Source organism: Anolis sagrei, chromosome 3, assembly GCF_037176765.1.
Source record: "Anolis sagrei isolate rAnoSag1 chromosome 3, rAnoSag1.mat, whole genome shotgun sequence".
In the NCBI taxonomy this organism is placed as follows: Eukaryota; Metazoa; Chordata; class Lepidosauria; order Squamata; family Dactyloidae; genus Anolis; species Anolis sagrei.
Window position 1 is genome coordinate 23364169 of NC_090023.1, and position 19978 is coordinate 23384146.

Here is a 19978-nt window from a genome sequence, read left to right on the forward strand (position 1 = left end):
CTCCCTGAGGGGACTCGGAGCAACTTACAAGAGTCAATACACAACAGATAAGCACATAGCAAACAACCGAAGTAAACACATCAATTGCATAGAAAATAAATAACAGTAAACAAATTAAGTATAACTGACATATATTACTCATAACTATACAAACCTAAAAATACTGGAGACATATAACATGTTAAAAACATTATAAAACTTGCTCTTGTTGGTGTGAGCAGTAAAAACCAATTAAAATGGTCCTGATTGCACTTCCATAATTAAGAAATTATTTACTTTCAAAGGCCTGTTTCTATAGCCACATTTCAGTCCCTTCCTGAAGGCCATTAGTGTGGGAGCCAATCTGTTCTCCTTAGGGAGGGAATTCCAAAACTTGGGGTCCTCTCCCATGTCCCCACCAAATGCACTTGTAACAGAGGTGGGACTGTGAGAAGGGCCTACCCGGTAGATCTCAGGGCTCTAGAATGTTTATAGTCCCTGTTATAAAAAGATACTGAAAATCTTGGCACTGTTTCTGAGTTTCATGTGTATAGGCAAATCTCAGTTAACAAAGATAAGAAGAACTTTGATAAGAAGTTCCTTTTTACAAATACTTTTTTCATCCTGTTCCTTCTTATCCATTGTCCAGCTGGCCTTTAATAAAGAAAGATGAGCAATGGGGAAAGAGTGAAGGGTGGCCGGGGAAACATAAACTTCTGATGTAAGGTTACACCAGTGTGTTTGCATTTGTAACGACTGGAATTCTTCTCTAGGCAATTCTCCTATAGCTGTATGCACCAACCTACAACAGGAAAGGCAAACAGCAGCTGCCTCCAGTATCTCCTACTGAGCACTTAGGTAGTAAAACAAGAAAAATGATGTGCAAAAAAAAAAAAATGCTACACTAGTTATCTTCAACATGTGAAAGAAACATAGACCATTAGCCTGACCACTAAAATCAAAATCATATGGAATGTGGAGCAATATATTTTGGAAAAAGCTCTCAGGTAGTCTCTAGAAGATTCAAAATGTTTCAGTTTACTTAAACAAGGCTTTTCAACCTGGGTATTTCATTTCACATGTACACATTGTTAGTTTTTTAAAATAAGCTTTGCTGAAACATGTTGAACCTCTCTTCTTTTTTGTGCTGTAGGAGCTAATCCCTAGTGCTTGGCCAGGAAAGTGCCTGCTTTGTTAACTGATCAACACAACTATTGAGCAAATACAGACAATTTAAATACATTTTGGTATGCAGCTACAGTGCATTGAATTGCACGGGTATTGGTGTCTTTAGATAAATAATTTGCACTTCCCTAAGGAGGTTTTTTTTTTTGGGGGGGGAGGGTAGGGGGAGAGGTATCTGGAAATTTTAACAGTTAAGCCAGCTGTTGCTTTCCATTGCACGAATCACTCTTTTCTCATTCGGATCAAATTCCCACTGCTTGGAGCCATGGAAAAAATAGAACAACCCTAGAAATAAAAGAGATTATATTATTGGCAGCAATAATGGCTTTACTCAAGGATTTTGGTTTAAATGAATTTGGGGAAGATTAATAATAAGATTTATCAGGCAATTTATAAAGCAGCTTTTAAAAATCTAACCACTCCATTTCAAGCCAGGATCTGTAGCCTGAGAGTAGTTCAGAGTTTATACTGTGCTAATTGAAGGTACAAATGTACCCTACACATTCTTGTGTATAAGTCGTTCGAATAATTAGTGCAATGATTGGTTAATGAACACTGGAATGAACAATGGATGACGAATCTAGATCATACTTTTGATGATGAGACGACAGTGAATGGGTATTGTGGTAATTGTTTATTAATTGTGTAATTGTGTTAGGTTGTTAACTGTTTTTTATACTGTGGCACTGAATTTTTTTGCTGTTCTTATTTGATGTGAACCGCTGTGAGTCGCCTTCGGGCTGAGAACAGCGGTATATAAGTAAGGTAAATAAATAAATAAATAAATAAATAAGTCTAGAAATTTTAGTCAAAATCTCAATCCCCCAAAACTGAGTTGACATATCCAGTTGACAGAGTGATGTAAGTAATGTACTTTGACTTTAATTTAAAAAATCCATCAACATATCTGAGTCAAGTGGGGAAAGATGAGATCTTAGTTTGTTCTGGAAGAACAAATTGGGAGAAGGAAGAGAGATTAGTACTAACCCACTCTGTTCTCTCTGCTGCAGTGCCACATCTGGCCCTTTTTAATGCTCAGATAGGAAAATGGTGGTGGCCATGGGTAGCTGTCCCCCCTCCCCCAATCACCCTATTCTTATTCATGATCATATAAAAATCTACAGTCAGCTCTCCACATTCACTGGGGTAAGTGGGCCAAGATCCTTGTAAAATTAAAAATCCATGAATAAAGAAATCACTATTATTTTAATTTGAGCAAACAGTTCCCTAGGAATTTCTTACAGCACAATTCTGTGTCCACTTCCACTGGAAGTTGGCTGGAGAATAAACCGGAGGACCTAGAGATTCTTAGACAGGTGTTCTCTAAGCACAACTGGAGGACGTTAACTATAGAGTCACCCTGAGATTCCTAGGCAGAATGTTTCAAATCAAATCCATGAATGAAAAAAGTTAAAACCACAAAAGTGAAGGGACATTGCCCCAACATCTGCCCTCAACATGAGGTCAACTTATACAAGAGTGCATAATCAGATAAATGTGGTTATTCCCTTGGGTTCATTCTCCCTATCTTGCCATGTTTACACTCATGCACACAATCACACCGTGTGATCTGGTTGATATTATATGAAGTACTGATCTTTGAAGCTGTCTCTCATTGTGTGGTGCCACTTTCAGTCACCATGCAGCAATGTTTGAAATATTTTGATTCGATTCTCATTCTGTTTTATCAGATTCAACAAGCATGGTGTCACCAAATAATCTTACTCTTAATTTATTTGCTTTGGTCAGATGACATCAAAGCCAGGATACATAAGGTAATGTCACTGAAAGGAACTGGTTCTGTTAGCAAAACCAAAATTAAGAGAATTTTTTAAAGCCTGTGTGCATGCCCAAGACATGGTTTACAGGGTTGAGAAACATTCTGGTCCCAGTTTTCTGATTGTATGAATGTCCATGAGGTTTCAGTGTGGTGGAGACCCCTTCTTTGGGGGGTTTCAAACAGAGGCTATATAGCCATCTGTCAGGAGTGTTTTGATTTTGTATTCCTGCATAGCAGAATACAGTTGGACTGGATGGCCCTTGGGGTCTCTTCCAACTCTATGAGTCTATGAAGAGAAGAGGGAACAGTTCTGCTGTACTGCCTCATAGGAGACAAAGCAATTTGGAGCCATTTAGGCTGTTATGAAGGTATGTGTAATAGAGAAAACACAAGCTGGCCCCATGATTCAAATCTCTGATCTGTGTTGATATGAAGTTTCCATTTACCATTATGTTGAAAAGCTGCATCTACTTGCTGGCCAATTGCAGGAAAGTCATCCTTGATTTTTCGTGGGTATTCCACATCCATAGATTGACGATTTTCATCATACCTAAATAAGGAAGGAATTTCACTATTGCGGAAATGAAATCTCCCCAATTTGAGATCAACATACATTACTAAAGAGTTCAAAAGAACAATGTACCCATGTGTTTTTTTTCCAAAGTATTACCAGGAGTGAGTTTTCCTATCATGTTCATTTTTAGGCGAGTAGTTCTGGCAGCTGAGTGAATGTACCCCTGCAATGGAAGTGAAAGGAAAGAAAACACTGTCTCCCCCCCCGCCCCCCCCCCCCCCACTATCTTCCATTATAGGCATCAGGTCAAATGAGGACCCATCCAGACAGGTCCAAAATGTGGGACCTGTCTCAGTTTTTACCAGAGGCATCCAAATGATTACATGGCAGTTTGGACTCATATAATCTAGTTCAAAGCAGATAATATGAATTATCTTCTTTGAAAATATGGATTACTGTACATCGCAGAATAGAAGGGGCCTATGTTTCCATGGCTGAGTAGAAGGGGTCTCTGGTAACCCTGGTCACCAGACCTGTACTCAAGCCACTACACCCATACTGCCTCCATCAGAACATGTATATCAAAAAACAATGTTCCAGAGGCCCTGCGTGACAGCCTTCATCATGAGATGAAAGTAACTTTACACTTGCAAACTTACATGATGATTACCCATCAGTGAATCACAATATTGTATAACTGAAGAGGAAAAGATAAATGTGAAATGCCCAACTGCAGTGTGTCATACACAACTGCAGTGTGAAATACACAATGTGCACCTGTGTATAATGGGAAGTGACACTGCATGTACTCCTCCAATCTTCAAATGAATGCAAATGTTTGCTTTGGACAAAAATATCCAGTGACTTCTGTAGAGGAACTTAGGCATGCTTTGTGACTATTTCTTTCATCTTATTAATTTAGGTACCACCCTTCTTCTGTCACGTGATTCAGATTGACTGAATTAAACAACTCTTAATACAAAAATTTACAAGAATTAAACTAGAGTTATAGTTAAAAAACATATTGAAACTAGGTCTAAAAGAGGCATCTTTTGCAACAAATTAAAATTGCAAGCCTGGGAGGAGGCCAGATTGACCTTCTGTGGAGATCTCCACAATTTGGAGGTTACCACCAAGAAGGCCGTCTCCTTCATTGTCATCAAATTCCCAGTGATGGTGGTGGGACTGAGAAAAAGTCTTCCTTGTAGATCTTAAAATTCTTTAAACTCAATCAGACTCATATGGGGAAATATGTTCTTTCAAATAGTCTGGAGGACTGAAGCCACATAAGGATTTAAAGGTCATAACCAGCACTTTTAATACTAACCAAAACTAATTGGATGCCAATTCTTACCTCCAATAATTGGTACCAATAAAGAAATAGGTTTTCCCAGTATTTCTGTCGAAAAGGGCAGCATCAATTTTCTTAATGTTTTGTGGAAAGCCAAAATTACCAATAGTTCTGGGATAGCCAGGTTGCACCTGAAAGCCACTAATCATCCAGAAATGGTTATCTGTTAAAATAGGAAAAGAAACAAAAAAGACCTTATGTTTTCATTTAGCAATCCCCGTATGGATCTCCTAACTGGAAATTAACCTGAAGTCAAATTCAGGTTTTGATTATTGCATCCACACTGCAGGTTTATAGCAGTTGATATTAAGTACTCAATGCTATGGAATTCTGCAGTTTTGTGAAATATTTACCCTTCTTTATCAGAGAACTTTCGTATTACTACAAATCCCAGGATATCATAGGATGAGAGCCATGAAAGTTAAAGTACTGTCAAACTGCTATAACTCTGTTGTGTGGATGGTTTTAGGACTAAAACCTTTAGAGGACTAATCTTAAATATTTTGACCCAGTGAAGCAGGTAGCCAATGCAACAAGTCAACAGAGAAGAAAGGAAAACTTCTCCCCCCCCCCCCCCACAAATTAGTCTTTAGCTTTCTTTGTCAAAGAATGTTGGTGTCGTACCAAACTAAAGCTACCAGGATTCCATAGCATTGAACCATGGCAGTTAAAGTGGTGCCAAACTGCATTCATTCGACAGTGCAGAGCCAGTCTAAGTCAGTTCAGGAATTGAGATAATGACAAAATGCAGCCACATGAGGGAGCTGCATACACATTTAGTACACAGCTAGTGCCTGTTGAGCTAAAACTTCATTGAACAAGAATACACACTAGGAATCAGCCAGTGCTCTTTTGCAGATGAATATTTTGTAGGATCTGGTAAAAAGCCAATGTTCCATTACTAATCTTTTTATTGAAAAATATCTTGGCTATTTTATGATAAACCACAATGGTTTTCTGATACTTCTCAGTGTTTTGATGTAGTTCTACTAAATCAGGGGTGGTTCTTCAGATGTTATTGAACTCAGATTTCCATTAGTCCCAGCTGGTATGGTCAGGACCTGTGGTCAAAAATATCTGAGAGGCAATAGTATGCATGTCCTACTTCAAAGTCTTTGGTTCATATAGTATGTCATTACCTTTGAAAAAGAAAACTTGATCATTCATATTTTCATAAGCTGCCTGGATGTTGGATGGTAGAAAAGGCCAAAAGGTGGAAATTAATTCATGATCAACTTCTGAGCGAGAAGGAAACACTCTCCAGAGGTGCCTGAAATTAATATGAGATGGTTTGCATTACAAATAAATAATAAGAGTTCTTTTTTTTAAAAAAAAGTGCTTGAGAATACAAATATTGATATTACCATACATTAATCTGTGGGAATAGAGGGCCAAACAGTACAGACTGAGATGCTTGAGACCAGAAGTGTTCTGGATTTTGGATTTTGGAATACTTGTATATTGCTATTGTTATTGAACATCACTACCCCAAGGAGCCCACGGTGGCGCAGTGGGTTAAACCCCTGTACCGACAGGACTGAAGACCGACAGGTCACAGGTTCGAATCCGGGGAGAGGCGGATGCGCTCCCTCTATCAACTCCAGCTCCTCATGCAGGGACATGAGAGAAGCCTCCCACAAGGATGATAAAAACATCAAATCATCCGGGCGTCCTTGCAGATGGCCCATTCTCTCACACCAGAAGGGAAAGATCATTACCCCATCCCTAATAAAAATGATTTATTGTTAAGAATTTATAGTTTTTCAAGGGCAACATGCCAGAAAGAGATAAAGTGGTTTCCTCTCTTGCATAAAGGCTCCTAAGCCCCTCCAACTTTAGACCCTTGCCTCTCGCCTCTCGCTTCCTAACCATAAACTATATTTTATTCCACTTTATTCCTGTAAATCTATTAAAGATGTTATATTTTATTTCTGGGACAGGAAACATTTATCTCTACCTGACCTATGTCAAGAGGCAACCTATCCAGCTATTGTGTCATGATGGGGACTAGCCCCCAGGTGTGACTCAGAGAGAAAGGAGACTTTGGCCATTTCAATATTCTCTTTTTGGCTAGCTTGGGAAAAGACATTGGCATAATCACATCATGTCCATACTTAGACATCCAAAGACAAAACTACAAAGCTAGGATCAAGCAGCTACCACATTTGTATCTATTCCTTTCTGTATAACTTTTATCCTTTTATATAATACATCTATTTCACAAGTCTGAAATGTATAGTCTGTACTTTTTTCCTACCTTATTCTTAAATGTTCTAAATATAAGAAACTGTCTAAACTGCCTGACTTAAGCCACTCAGGAATGCATTCTCAGCCTCAGACAATAGCTCCCAAAAGCTCAACTGCAGCCACCTCAATATAATTTCTGAAGTCCCTCCTGGAAAAACCTGTTTGTTTTATTCACTTTACTTCACTTCACTTCACTTCACTTTAATTCTTAATTAGTTGCTCTCCACCAAGGTGCTCCGAGCAACTTACAATCTAAAATAGCATTTACACAATATAAAAACATTCAACATAAAAACATTCAACAGTGACTATTTGGCAAATTAGATCTGATTACTTAAATACACAACCAAACAGCCAAGTCTTGAGTGCCTTTACAAAAGGTTGCAACTCAGACATTGCTCTAATGTATGGAGGCAAAGAGTTCCACAGAATTGGCAAAGAGTTCCACAGATTCCAGAAACAGTGGCCTGGAATGTACTTCTTTTGTTGTTTTCCAAAACCCTGTCTTGGTTTAATATAAAACTGGATTAAGCTATATTTCCAGGTTGTACCCTTCCATGGGGGCAGCTCTGCAGTTTCCACTCTAGACCAATTCCGGTATGGATCCTAGCCAGCCTCTTTTCTAGCCAACCAGAGACAGGAGAGGGATAATTCATACTAGAACAATGGTAAATTAGTTGTATAAAACTGTTTTGCACAGCACATGTTCTCTTATGCTTGTATTTTTAGGGCAGGAGCCTACAGGCATTGCTTCTTGGCCAAGGATGCAATAAGACTTCTTTGTAATTTGTCTTTGCCTCCTGGTGAGTTTTTAATCTGGAACTTTGGTTATTAACCTTGGTTAACCATGCTTGCCAGACAGTTCCCCTCTCATTTTATTGCAGTCTGAATCCCACATCACTATCATGAGGTGGGATCCAAGTGTAAACACAAATTGATTTATGTTTCATATATACATGGCATGAAAATAATTTTATGCATAATATTTTCAATACCTTTATGTATAAAAACAAAGTGTGTGTACATTTAACCATTTGAATGCAAAAATGTTACTATGTCAGCCATCCATGTGGACAACTTTGAATTTTGAAATATTTCAGAATTCCAGAAAAGGCATATATCACTGGGGATACTTGTGGTACAAAATGTGTACCCCCCGCCAATATACTCATAGGCACTGTGATGATGAGCACATCACCATCACAGATGATAAACAGTAGCAGCAGAAGCATGCTTACTGCTGTTTATCCGATTTCTGTTCCATTTTTGTAAAAAAAAAAAAAAACTTCTTCTAGGCCTAAAATCACATTAAAACTGCTTAAAATTTGACAATGACAAAATAACAAAAGCCATTTTTGGGGGAAATTATAAATGTTTCTAAAAAACAACAATCAGAGGTGGCATTGAGATAATATGAGGGTGATGCTTTGCAGCTTTACTAGACAGGGCCTTAAGAACTTGTCTGGAAGTGGACTTGCGCTTACCTGCCCTTCAAAAAGAGGATTTCTCTTCTCAGTGTAGTGATAGCATCGAATGAAAGCTTAGGATCACAAGCTTCAGGCCGTGTTGGTTTTACTGGGCTCTTTGGAGGATTTAATGATGGTCCTAACACAGGAGGGTTAACAAAAATCTTTAAGTTGTTTGCTAAAAATGGCTAGAATCCATACTTAGGCATTTTTAACAGGTTTGGTCAACTTGGGCTTTCATGTTCCTCCTCCCTACCATAGCCCCTTCAGACTCATACAAATATTCTAGAAGAAATTGAGAAACTTTACTGAATTGAGTGAGCTGTGGTATGCAGAATGAGATAGGGGAGCTCCCCAATTTGGGCCTCCAACTGCAGAGCAGTTGATGCCCAGGGGTCTTGGAAAACTCTCATTCATATTGTTGCCATAATTCAAAGCCTACTATTAACAATAAGGACAATATAAGCAATTTACTTTTTCTAAACTGTCTCATTTTGGCTTCCTAGGACTTCTCTCACTATTGAAACAGAGCTTTTCCATGTGTGAAAACACTGCTCAAAAGAACAACAGAAGCTAGGACAGGATGGACATTGGTGAGATCTACTTCCAAACAACCTTGTTTTATAACAACAGAGAGGACAATCTGGAGTGTATGTAATGGTTTATTTTTATCTTTGTTCTCAATTATTATTTTCTTTCAGTTTATTTTTGATAATCTGTTTCTTCTTACCGTAAATAGCCTGAATGCCATCAATATCATCTTGGGAGAGTGGGAAATCCTCAGGGTCAATGGGTTTATAATTTGGGTACATCAGTGCTCTTGGGTCACCAGAGTGTGCAAGGCCAAGTGCGTGACCAATCTCATGAGCAGCAACCAGCCATAAGTTGAATTCTAAATGAGTAAGAGGATAAACAAACAGAACCTTTACATGTGGATTCTGTGGTGTAGAGAGATGCCAGCTTCGTTGAATTTTTTGCACCTTACAGCCTACTACATTGTGCAGTTACAGCAGTGTGAGATCACCTAACTATTCCCCAATATTCCAGTGCTCCATAGGAATATGGCACACATGCTAAATAAGAAATAAATAAATAAAATTATTTCCTTGCATATTCTCAGGGAGGTATTCCACCATTTGAGTCATGTAAACTCATATGGAGTATCCCTTTTCCAAAATGTTTTTGTTTTGTTCTCCCCCACCCATACATAGATTTTTGTCCACCCCCCAGATCTTGTCTGTATTTTGTCCCCTCTCCCAAATTTTCAAATACCTTTATTTGAATGTATGGGTAAAATTAGATATCTTAAAGAGGAGACTCAAGTCTTGATATGTAATTGATTTCTGTATCATATGCAACTTATATACATAACATGAAGCTAATTTTATACACAATATTTGAAAAATAATTTGGTACATGAAATGAGGTTTGAGTACCTTGAGTATACCAAAAAGCAAAGATGCCACTATCCCCGTCACCCATGTGTGCAATTTTGAATTTTGGAATATTTTGGAATCCTGGATAAGAGATGCTCAACCAGTATATAACTAATGAACTCAGACAAAGAATACCCAACATTGGACAGATTTCCAACCATGTATTAAAAATCATTAATACGTCCATTAAAATCATTAATACATCCATTAATAAGTGGAAGAAGTATTAATACATAATACTTCTTCCTGCACGCTGACATTCTATTTGCTGTTTTCCCTTCTGTGAATTTCATTAATGTTTAATAATTCCTTGCTCCTCCAGTTGAGACCTTTGCTGGGGGACCTAGAGATTCCTAGACAGAACACTTCTCTCAGAATGTGTAGGTCCTTTAGCATGGACCTAGAGATTTCTAGAACAGTGTACTCTCAGGTTAAAAAATAGTAGCTTTTTTGTTTGTGGTTTTTCCACTTTTGCAGGAGTTCTGTGTCTGTAACCTCAGAGGATGAGGAGTGCTGACTGTAGCAACAAATTTAATCTAGAATCCTCAGAATGCCACAACTTTGTTTTGTTCAATAAGACACCTCTGCCTTTCTGTTTTGCTCAACATGATAATGCAGCCTCTTCACTACTGACAATTCTTTAGCGTAAATCGATCTTGCATTGATCTATATTACATGGCATCATTTTTCAACTTACCTATAGTGCTGTAGTGGAGTGGGAACATGGGGGAGTGCAACTCGGAGACCTTTTCCATAGCAGGATTGATGACATCCTCTGCTAGTGTGCCAAGGTAATTGGCAGATCTCCTTTGTGCTGACGAGTAAAAGCGGAAGCATGTTTTAAAGTTGTTTGTGACATTTTATCACATCAGAAGAGATAATACTCTAGCAGGAACTACGTACTTTTCTACTTTGGGCCAGCAGTGAAGTTTTTTTGCAGCTTTAATTGTATTTAATTGTATTTCTAATGAGAAGCTAAAGGTTGCATTGCAGCTGCTAAAGAATTCTTTTTGTTAAAGATCAGTGTCTTTTACAAGTTAAATTTATGACGATGCACCACTGATTTCATTTTCTTAAAATTTATTTTTAAACCTTATATTCTGACCTTGTTTTCATGCACCAGTCAAGTTGACTAATAGAGATTACTTACTTACTTAGGTGATCCCTCGTTATCCGAGTAAGATTGTCCCCCAAGGTTGGTGTACTGGCGATGGGTACGTAGGTGACTGTGGAGCCTTATTCTTGACATGCATGTTCTCCCACAGGGAGGACATCAGTTTCCCGGTGGAAGGCTCTAACACCCTCCCCAAACCCACAGAAAAGCCTTAAAAAGTAAAAATTACTTACCTGGCCAGCATTTCGCTGCTGCCGGCCCTCTCCTGGCACTTAGAAATGATGCACCAGGAGAATGGGGCAGAAAATCACTCTTGCCCTCCCTTCACCTGGCACATCATTTCTATGTGCCAGGAGAGGGCCGGCAGCAGCGAAATGCTGGCCAGATAAGTCAATTTTACTTTTTAAGGCTTTTCTGGGATGGGGGTTGTTAGTGTCTGTGTGCCAGAAGGTCTAGCAGGACATTTGGACACCCTCCCCCCGGAAAGCATGAGATTTCTGGTGTGTGTATGGACTCTAATCCAGGCCCATTGGGGTTTTTAAAAACCTGATTGGGCATGAATTAAATTCCTGTCTGGAACTGCCCCCAGATGATCAAATCAGATAATCCACATTATCTGCTTTGAACAGGATTATGAGCCCACACTGTCATAAAATATATTAAAAGATTATGAAGTGTAAGAAAAACAGTTAATATAAATACAATATTGCATAAAATTATTGCAATGATTATCTCATCAACTGCGCCCTGCCACAGCTGCAACACAGAAAAAGGCCTCTCAATCAATGGCTAAGTTCAGGTAGGCTGATCGGGGAAAAGGCAGTACTTAAAGTATCTTACTGTGAGGTTTAGATTCCCACAATGCAGATCCTAAGAAATTGGGTGTTATGCTATGTAATGATGTTGTGTTTATGTTAAGCTCTTATGCCAGTGCTTGGCAAAACCACTGGTTTTGGACTGCATTTCCCAGAATCCTCAAATCATCATGAACACTCGTCATGTTGACTGAGAAATTCTCAAAACTTCAGTCTCAAAAAAATAATTTTTCCAAACCCTAGGTACAAGAGCTCATAATGAGAACATGTGTATGTTTCCAAACTCTGGTACTGTGTCATTGCTTACCTGCTAAACCGGCAGTCCAGTTTTCATCCTCATCAAAGTGGACATTGCCACGGAAGGGATTGTTGGGGGGGAAGGCATGTCCAAGGACTCCCAGAGGCCCATCAAAATGTCGAGGACACCGGCCATGCACTAAGCACCAGAACAAGCAATACTGTTACACTATTATAGCAACATAAAGAATACATTTCTTTACATCATGAAGTTGGTTAATATTTTGATCCTACCTCTAGTTGCAAACTCAATTGTAATGTCTGCTCTCTCCTTATGAACCCTCCTGAAGGTCAGAGGAGTCACTGTACTCCAAACTTCAAAGGCCTTTTGGATAGCTGTGACCACATCAGCTTGTCTCATGTCAGGTGTGTAATTCACAATCCTAAAATTATAAAATGCAGGGGTGGATATCAATGGCATGCACCTTAGCTCTAAAAACTGCATACAAAATTGGAAATCAAAAGAGGATTAGAAAAAGTTGCTTATTGGCAGCAATGCGGCCGTGGGTCCATTGAAGGTGTGTGTAGGGCATTGTGCTAGATCCAGCCCAATCCTGCTGTTTACTCCTCCAAAACTCAGGGATTACTCTGGTTCTTCCTGGGAACTCAGAAGTAAATGCCATGCTCCCTTAACCCACATTAACAACTTGAGCAGTGTTTCTGCAGCACACCCAGATTTGGACTTCCTTCAATCCATGAATTTTGGCTCTGTAGACAAAACTTGAGTAAACTCATTATGTCAAGTGAGTAATGTGCAGTTTCTTCTATGACATTTTACTCAAAGGTAGATATCTGGTAGAAAGTCCAGACAGAGCTAGTCTGGAAACATCAGAAGATACTTTCATAATGATGTCATTTCTAGAAGCCATCTCTATGAACACAGAGGTGTTGCATCCCAAATTTAAACATGCCTCCATCTTGGAGCTTCTGAGAAGGAACATATAATTTAAATTCAAACTTTCCCTTTTCTCCCAACCATATGGTTGAAGACCCATGATGCATATGCCGATCTGGCTGGCACCTTCCCTCCATGTGCTATCCAGCGTTCTCATGAACTTAGCTTTAACAATGAATATTATTTTCAAGTTGTGGATAGTCTTGGATACATACTACGAGTAGAACAAAAATGTGTTGTTTAAAATATAATTTAAAATATAATAGCAGGAATGTAGAACATGTGATAGGATAATTTTCTCCCAGGTTACTATTAATAATAATAACAATAACAATAATGATAATACTTTATTTGTAACCAGCCCTATCTCCCCAAGTGGACTCAGGGTGATTACCCCAGTAGTGCAATGGATTAAACCCTTGTCCTGGAAGGACTGCTGACGGAAAGGTGGGCAGTTAAAATCCAGTGAATGGGGTGAGCTCCTGCTGTCAGCCTCCAACAGGATAGTAAAAAGATTCAAACATTCAGGCGTCCCCTGGGTAACATTCTTGCAGGTGGTCAATTTTCTCACACCAGATGCGACTTGCAGTTTCTCAAGTCGCTTCTGACATGAAAAAGGGGATTCAAAGCAGTTTGATATAAAAACATTTGTATACAATTGAAAATATACTACTATACAAACATTAAAACAGAATTAAATACAAACAGTACTAAAAATGCACAGTTAAAATGCCTGATATATTCACTATAATGCCTGATATATTCAATAACTATGCAATTTTTGAAAAATCCATCTACATCTAAAAGGCTATATGTTCCTTGTGTCTGCCAGGCACAAACAAAAGAGAGCCTCCATTGTTCGAAAACATATATCATATGCCTATTTACTGCAAAGAAAATCCAATGTTTCTCTTATTTTCAGTAAATGCTTAGTCATTTAGGATTGCCTTAATGTATTTATCATTGAACCTTATTATTAATTACCTGTATGTTAGCTTAGTTTTTTTTCCATCCAGGAGAAGCCAAGACATACTGTCCAACATCAGGAACTCCGCATCTTGGCTGCTGCATAACTTTCAGTGTGTCGTCATCTAACTTTCCAGTTACATTCAGGTTATAAAATCTTTGCATTTGTTGAATTTTGTCCAGAAAGGTGTAAGTATTGCTTTTCCAGCCCCGCTGCCCTGGTTCATGATCTTGCTCATAGAACTGACTTAGAAATTTCTGTCAGAAATGGAAAATAAAAAAACAGGATAATAATTTATGGAACATAAAGCATAAATTCTATAAGCACAAGATTGTTGCAGTTACAACTCAACTAAGCAATTTAATATCATGATGCTAAACTTATCCACTGGGGGCCATATGGTAAATGGTTTACAAGAATGATTAGATTTGCTTAATTTTATGGTGATTCCTTTCTTTGTGGAGAGCTACCAATATTCATTCTATCTCTATTTCAGCATTTGAGTATTTTATCCTGCCTTTACAACATTTAAGGTTATAATTTGCTTTCATTCTAACCAATTTCATTCTAATGAATTTATGTTTCATTGGGTTTGGATATTACATGCTTGAAAGCACTGAACACATTTAGCAGACGTCAGAGTTGCAATTTCAACAGTGTTGTGCTTATGAAAATAGAAAATCATGCATTTATGGCAGGACGAGAGGGTACCTTTCATCTTAAAATAAGTGTGCCATCTTATTGCTAAAAGTATTCTATGGAGGTCATGGGGTGGGGGGGGGGGGATAAAAGGACAAATTGGTAGCCAGGTCTTAGAGCAAGTCAAGCTATAACTCGATGATGATGATGATAGTAATAATAGGAATTATTTATTTATTTGTCACCCATCTCTCTTTATGGCTTGTGGTGAGATACAACATGGTTAAAACATAGTTAAAACACCAAGATAAAACAAAGCACTATTAAATTACATATATCAAATACATACAGGTAAAATGCAACACAGAATTTACCGATAAAATGCAGGTTAAAATTCACAAGTAAAAATGGACTAGAAGCAAAGATTAAATTGAGGATATTGTACTTTGGACATATGAAATGATATGACTCACTGGAAAACATAGCAGGGATTCTGGGATAGTAGGAAAACAAAAAGATTGCACTGCAGGCAGGCCTGTAGCGAGAGGGGTTTTTAGGGGTTCAATCCCCCCCCAAAATGTTTCAGATTTTTTTATAAAAAAAACCCTGGTTTGCTCATGAATTTTAACTGGTTAACCAAATCCCCATGCTAAGTCTATGAGATGCAAAAAATTAAGAATCCCTCCAGAACTGTAAGCACTATCTCAAGCAAATATTGACAATTTATTCACACTGTCATTACTTGCAGCAATAGCCGATGTAGTGAAGCAACCAAGTTGGGGGAGTGTTGAATGCTCTCATTAAGGAGGCCAGACTTGGTAGAGGTGGTTGACAGGGGTGGAGCTGCAGGCTATTGAAGGCTGTTCTGCCCCCTGCTGTGCTCTTTGTTTCAGCGTGAGCTAGGAGGCAGGTTTCAACCCCCCCCCCCCCCGAAAATTTCAACCCCTCCTGAAAAATTTTTCTGGCTACGGCCCTGACTGCAGGTGAAATGACACAACCAAGGAAGCCACACTCCTGAGTTTACACGTTCATGACCAAGGAAATCTTGGAAATCTTTCATTTAAAGGGTCATCATACATTGAAGTCAACTTGACAACAAATAATATAACAACAAGCCTTTTGTGTTTTCCAGGTTATCACCACTGCTCCTTATGAATATAGTTTTTAAAAGGATGCTCCTTAAAACTCTACTCTACTATCTGACCATGGTGTAAAGGTGACAATGAAGCCTTTGTCATTAAAGAAAGGCACAAGCAGGTTCAATCAAGCTAGAAAAGGTTTGAGGATTCAGGTCACCCAGCTGTCTTGACCAATGATAAGGGATTCTGGGAGCTAAAGTCCAATACACTTAGGGGAACAGAGTTTTGTGAAACACTGGACTTGTAGTTCAAAGTGCATGATATTCTGTATAGAAGTTCCCAAGAGAGATTAGCGACCTCATGAGACAGGGCTTGAGAAGCACCCTAGGACATTTCCTGCCATTCCAGTAGCAGAGGAGCACACTGCTCATCCCATGATGTTCCTGGACTTCCAGCACTTCCCTCCCAACATGGGAGCCTGCCTGTGTTTTACTGCCTCCAATGGAGCCAGCACAGATCCTCACTGCTTGGGAAATACTTCCCATGTGTGATGGGGGAAGCATCACCATGAAGGAGTGACATGCAGGGCAAAGTTATATGTAACCTATCTTCTTTTTCTGAAAAACCTTCCCCTCATGTCTTGCTGTTTGAAATAGTAGAATTGCACACATATAACATTTGTAAAGTTCAAAGCTTTATGTTAAGCCTTGGTATACACTCAATATGTATGGAGGGTGCTCAAGCTTTAAAGCCACCTCACATTGAAAATGTTCTCTCCAGTGGCATTTGCTGCTGCTGCTATTGTTGTTATTCCACTTTTCCTCTCCACCAGGAGACTCAAAGCGGTATACATTAAAAGCATTTTCATACAATTTAAAATCTACAAATACCCAAACATGAAAACAGAATGTAAATATGGGTATTAAAAAAATCAGTTCAAATCCCTAAAAACTTATTCAAAACTAAAAACCACAGCACTGACTTGATCTTAAAAACCTTCTTCTTTAGAAGCCTGTCTGAATGAAAAGGTTTTAGCTTGCCATCTGAAGGACAGCAAGGAAGGGGCCATTCTGACTTCCCTGGGCAGGAAGTTCCAGGGTCAAGGGGCAGCCACTGAGAAGGAAGCCCTGCTCTCTCGTTCCCACCAAATGAGCTTGAGATGGAAGTGGGATCGAGAAAAGGACCTCTTCTGAAGATCTCAGGGGTCAGACAGGTTTGTACAAGGGGATGCAATCACCCATGTAGTCTGGACCTGAATTTCTTTGCAGGCGTGAAGATCCAGAAAGGCCCAGCTGTTCTGTTAAATTTCACCAAAATGGAAGTCGAATTGTCAGACTGAAAACTGGAGATCGATCCTGTAACAAGCAACACCTTCTGAATCCCCCTCTTCTCCACAATCATTAAAGGGCAACAAACCTCTTCAGTTTTCACTCAGGCAATATTAAATTGAGACTTGGGAAAACTGGCATCCCAAAAGTCAATTGGCAGGTTCATGACAAAGGTAAGCTTCAAACTAGATATATTCTTTAGCAAAGCTTGTGACAAAGTCCTAGTTCCTCCTCAACTCTGAAATTCTTGCCACTTCCTTCTGAGAACTACCAGAACTATTCTTAAGTTTAGTCCTCATCCTCCATTTGAAGGAAATATGTAGCCCTGTCATTAGGTAAACACTGAATTGGAAAGGCATTCAATTGACAGCCTTAAAGTTTCTCACAAGGCATTGTTACCTGTGCAAGGTGTATATCTTGATTGTCACCTCTTTCCTGTGAAAGAATGGGGAGTCCAAAGGAAAATCCAACACACAGCAGGAGAAATGGAAGACTTTTCATCTTAAAGTGGAGATCCTCTTGTCTAGAGCAAGGAGAGAAGACTTGTGCTCTCCTACCACAGCAATTCTGACTTCTAAGTTTGAGTTTCTTTGTGTTTTGTTTCATAGAGCCAGCTGTGGACTGACTCACAGCTTATCATGCTCTGATTAGCAACAGAAAACATACACCAGGACATGGTGTCACAATGTGAGTAAACTGAAAACCCTGCTTTTGTAATCCTTTGCTGCCTGTAAGTAATTTTGATGTTCAAAATATTATTCTGGCTTAAAATGTTTGCCTTGCTGCTATAGAGGTTTCCCTATTTTTCACTCTGTGCAATGATACTGGTCCTCATACATGTACTTAGAGTGAAAGATATGGAGAAGAATGCATATCACCAGTTCCTGTCAACAACACATTTATTTGAATCAGGTCCTATTGTCCAAAGTCTGGAACTCCAATCTCTTTTCCACGATACAGATTTTATACCACTTTAACTGCCATGGCTGCATCCTTTGAACACTGGAGTTAACCGCTTTCACATCCCTGTGCTCACTAATGTCAGTGTGTTCACTATTTATGCGATTTCCTCTTTACTTATTTTACAACACTCATTCTCTTTCTGCATCAGTCTAACTTGCAGCTATTTTCTTCCTTCTTATTGGTATGTCTCATTCACACCAGTCAATTCAGCAGTTTTTAAAGGTCAATCTCTTGGTGTTGACTATTCCTCACCTTGAGTGCCAAAAATCACCATTTCATCATGCATTGCAGTTCTCCATTTTTAATAGTTTTGTCTTTAAATATTGGAACCTGTTTCTTTAGCTTTTCAGCTCAAACATCCAGTTGACCATGGTAGTCCACGCTCTGGTTACATCCTGTATAGACTACTGCAGCACACTCTACTGGGGTTGCCTTTGAAGACTGCCCGGAAGCTTCAAATGGTCCAGCAGATGGCAGCCAGGTTACTAACAGGAGCAGCGCTCAGAGAGCATACAACTCCTCTGTTGCACCAGCTCCATTGGCTGCCAGTCTGCTACCAGGCACAATTCAAAGTGCTGGCTTTAGCCTATAAAGCCCTAAATGGTTCTGGCACAACTTACCTGTCTGAATGCATCTTCCTTTATGAATCTGCTAGGACTTTAAGATCGTCCGGGGTGTCCCTGCTCTCGATCCCGCCTGAGTCACAAATACATTTGACGGGGATGAGAGACAGGGCCTTCTCAGTGGTGGCCCCTCGGCTATGGAATGTTCTTCCTAGGGACATTAGATTGGCCCCTTCCCTCTTAACATTCTGGAAAAGAGTCCAGACCTGGCTGTTCAAGCAAGTGTTTGAAAATGCAATGTAAAAGACATAGGAACTTGGAACGACTGGACAACGAGATGGATAATGTTTTTAATTAGGAGACGCAAATGGCTAATGTTTTTATTACTCTTGTTATGGTTTTATACTATGTATTAATGTTTTAAATGTTTTATGATGTTCTTGGGCATCGAATCGTTGCCTCTGTAAACTGCCCTGAGTTGCCTGAGGGCTGAGAAGGCGGTATACAACTATAGTAAATAAATAGTAAATAAATAAATATTTATGACATAATTTTGGAGTCCAGGTTCCAATTTTCTGCTCAGCCATGAAAGTCCACAGGGTAACACTGATGATTCATGCACTCTCAGCCCCAGAAATCCCCAAAATAGGTTCACCTTTTGATCATCATAATTTGGAAATGGCTTGAAGACACAGAACAACAGATTACTTTCTACTTCTAATTTGGTGTGTGTGTGTGTGTGTGTGTGTGTGTATTCTTACTCTCTTTCAGTGCATTTTTCCACTTTAAAGCAAAAATCTTAAGCATGTTTCTCCAATGGCAGTTTTTGTGATACCATTATCTAAAATGTATATCATAAGGAAAATCACAAACAAAAGTTTACATGTTAATAAAAATAATATACAAGAATGCAAGATGGATAAGCAACTGGAACTTTAAAAAACTATTTAAAAAACAAAAAGACAGTATTGCCTCAGGATGACGAAAACCAGAGAGAAAAGATATTTAGCAAAGAGGCTAACTTGCAGATGAAATTGATAAATCTAGTCTCTGTCCTTCCCACTCATAGTCTGAGTGTTTCCTTTCACCTCCCCCTGCCAGGACATCTGGGGTTTCAAGAGTACAGGGCAAAACACCATCTTGTTGACATCTTGATAGGATGTATGTCATTTTTGTGGCGTATTTCACAAAACTATGAGGATGAAATCACAGTAACTTGTGGTTAATCGTAAAATATTAAGAAATCAGTATCAGCTGCTGCTGGGAAAGATCATTCGGAGGATGCCATTGATCTCTGATTCTATTTGTGGACTTTTGAGAGGGATATTGGTTTGGTAGTAGGATACTAGAGACAAAGTTG

The 19978-nt window shown here is 39.0% G+C and overlaps 1 protein-coding gene across 1 annotated transcript; it reads right to left on the reverse strand.

Annotated features, from left to right (window-relative positions):
- Positions 1–383: 383 nt before the first annotated feature.
- On the reverse strand, positions 384–17723 carry LOC132772199 (matrix metalloproteinase-27-like). Its single transcript, XM_060771049.2, is given in 12 exon segments — positions 384–1449; positions 3391–3494; positions 4813–4972; positions 5949–6079; positions 8541–8661; positions 9253–9414; positions 10656–10772; positions 12195–12323; positions 12419–12567; positions 14064–14086; positions 14088–14303; positions 17492–17723. Coding segments are annotated over 12 exon segments (1620 nt in total). The 5' UTR covers positions 17699–17723; the 3' UTR covers positions 384–1348.
- Between the last annotated feature and the right edge of the window lie 2255 nt (positions 17724–19978).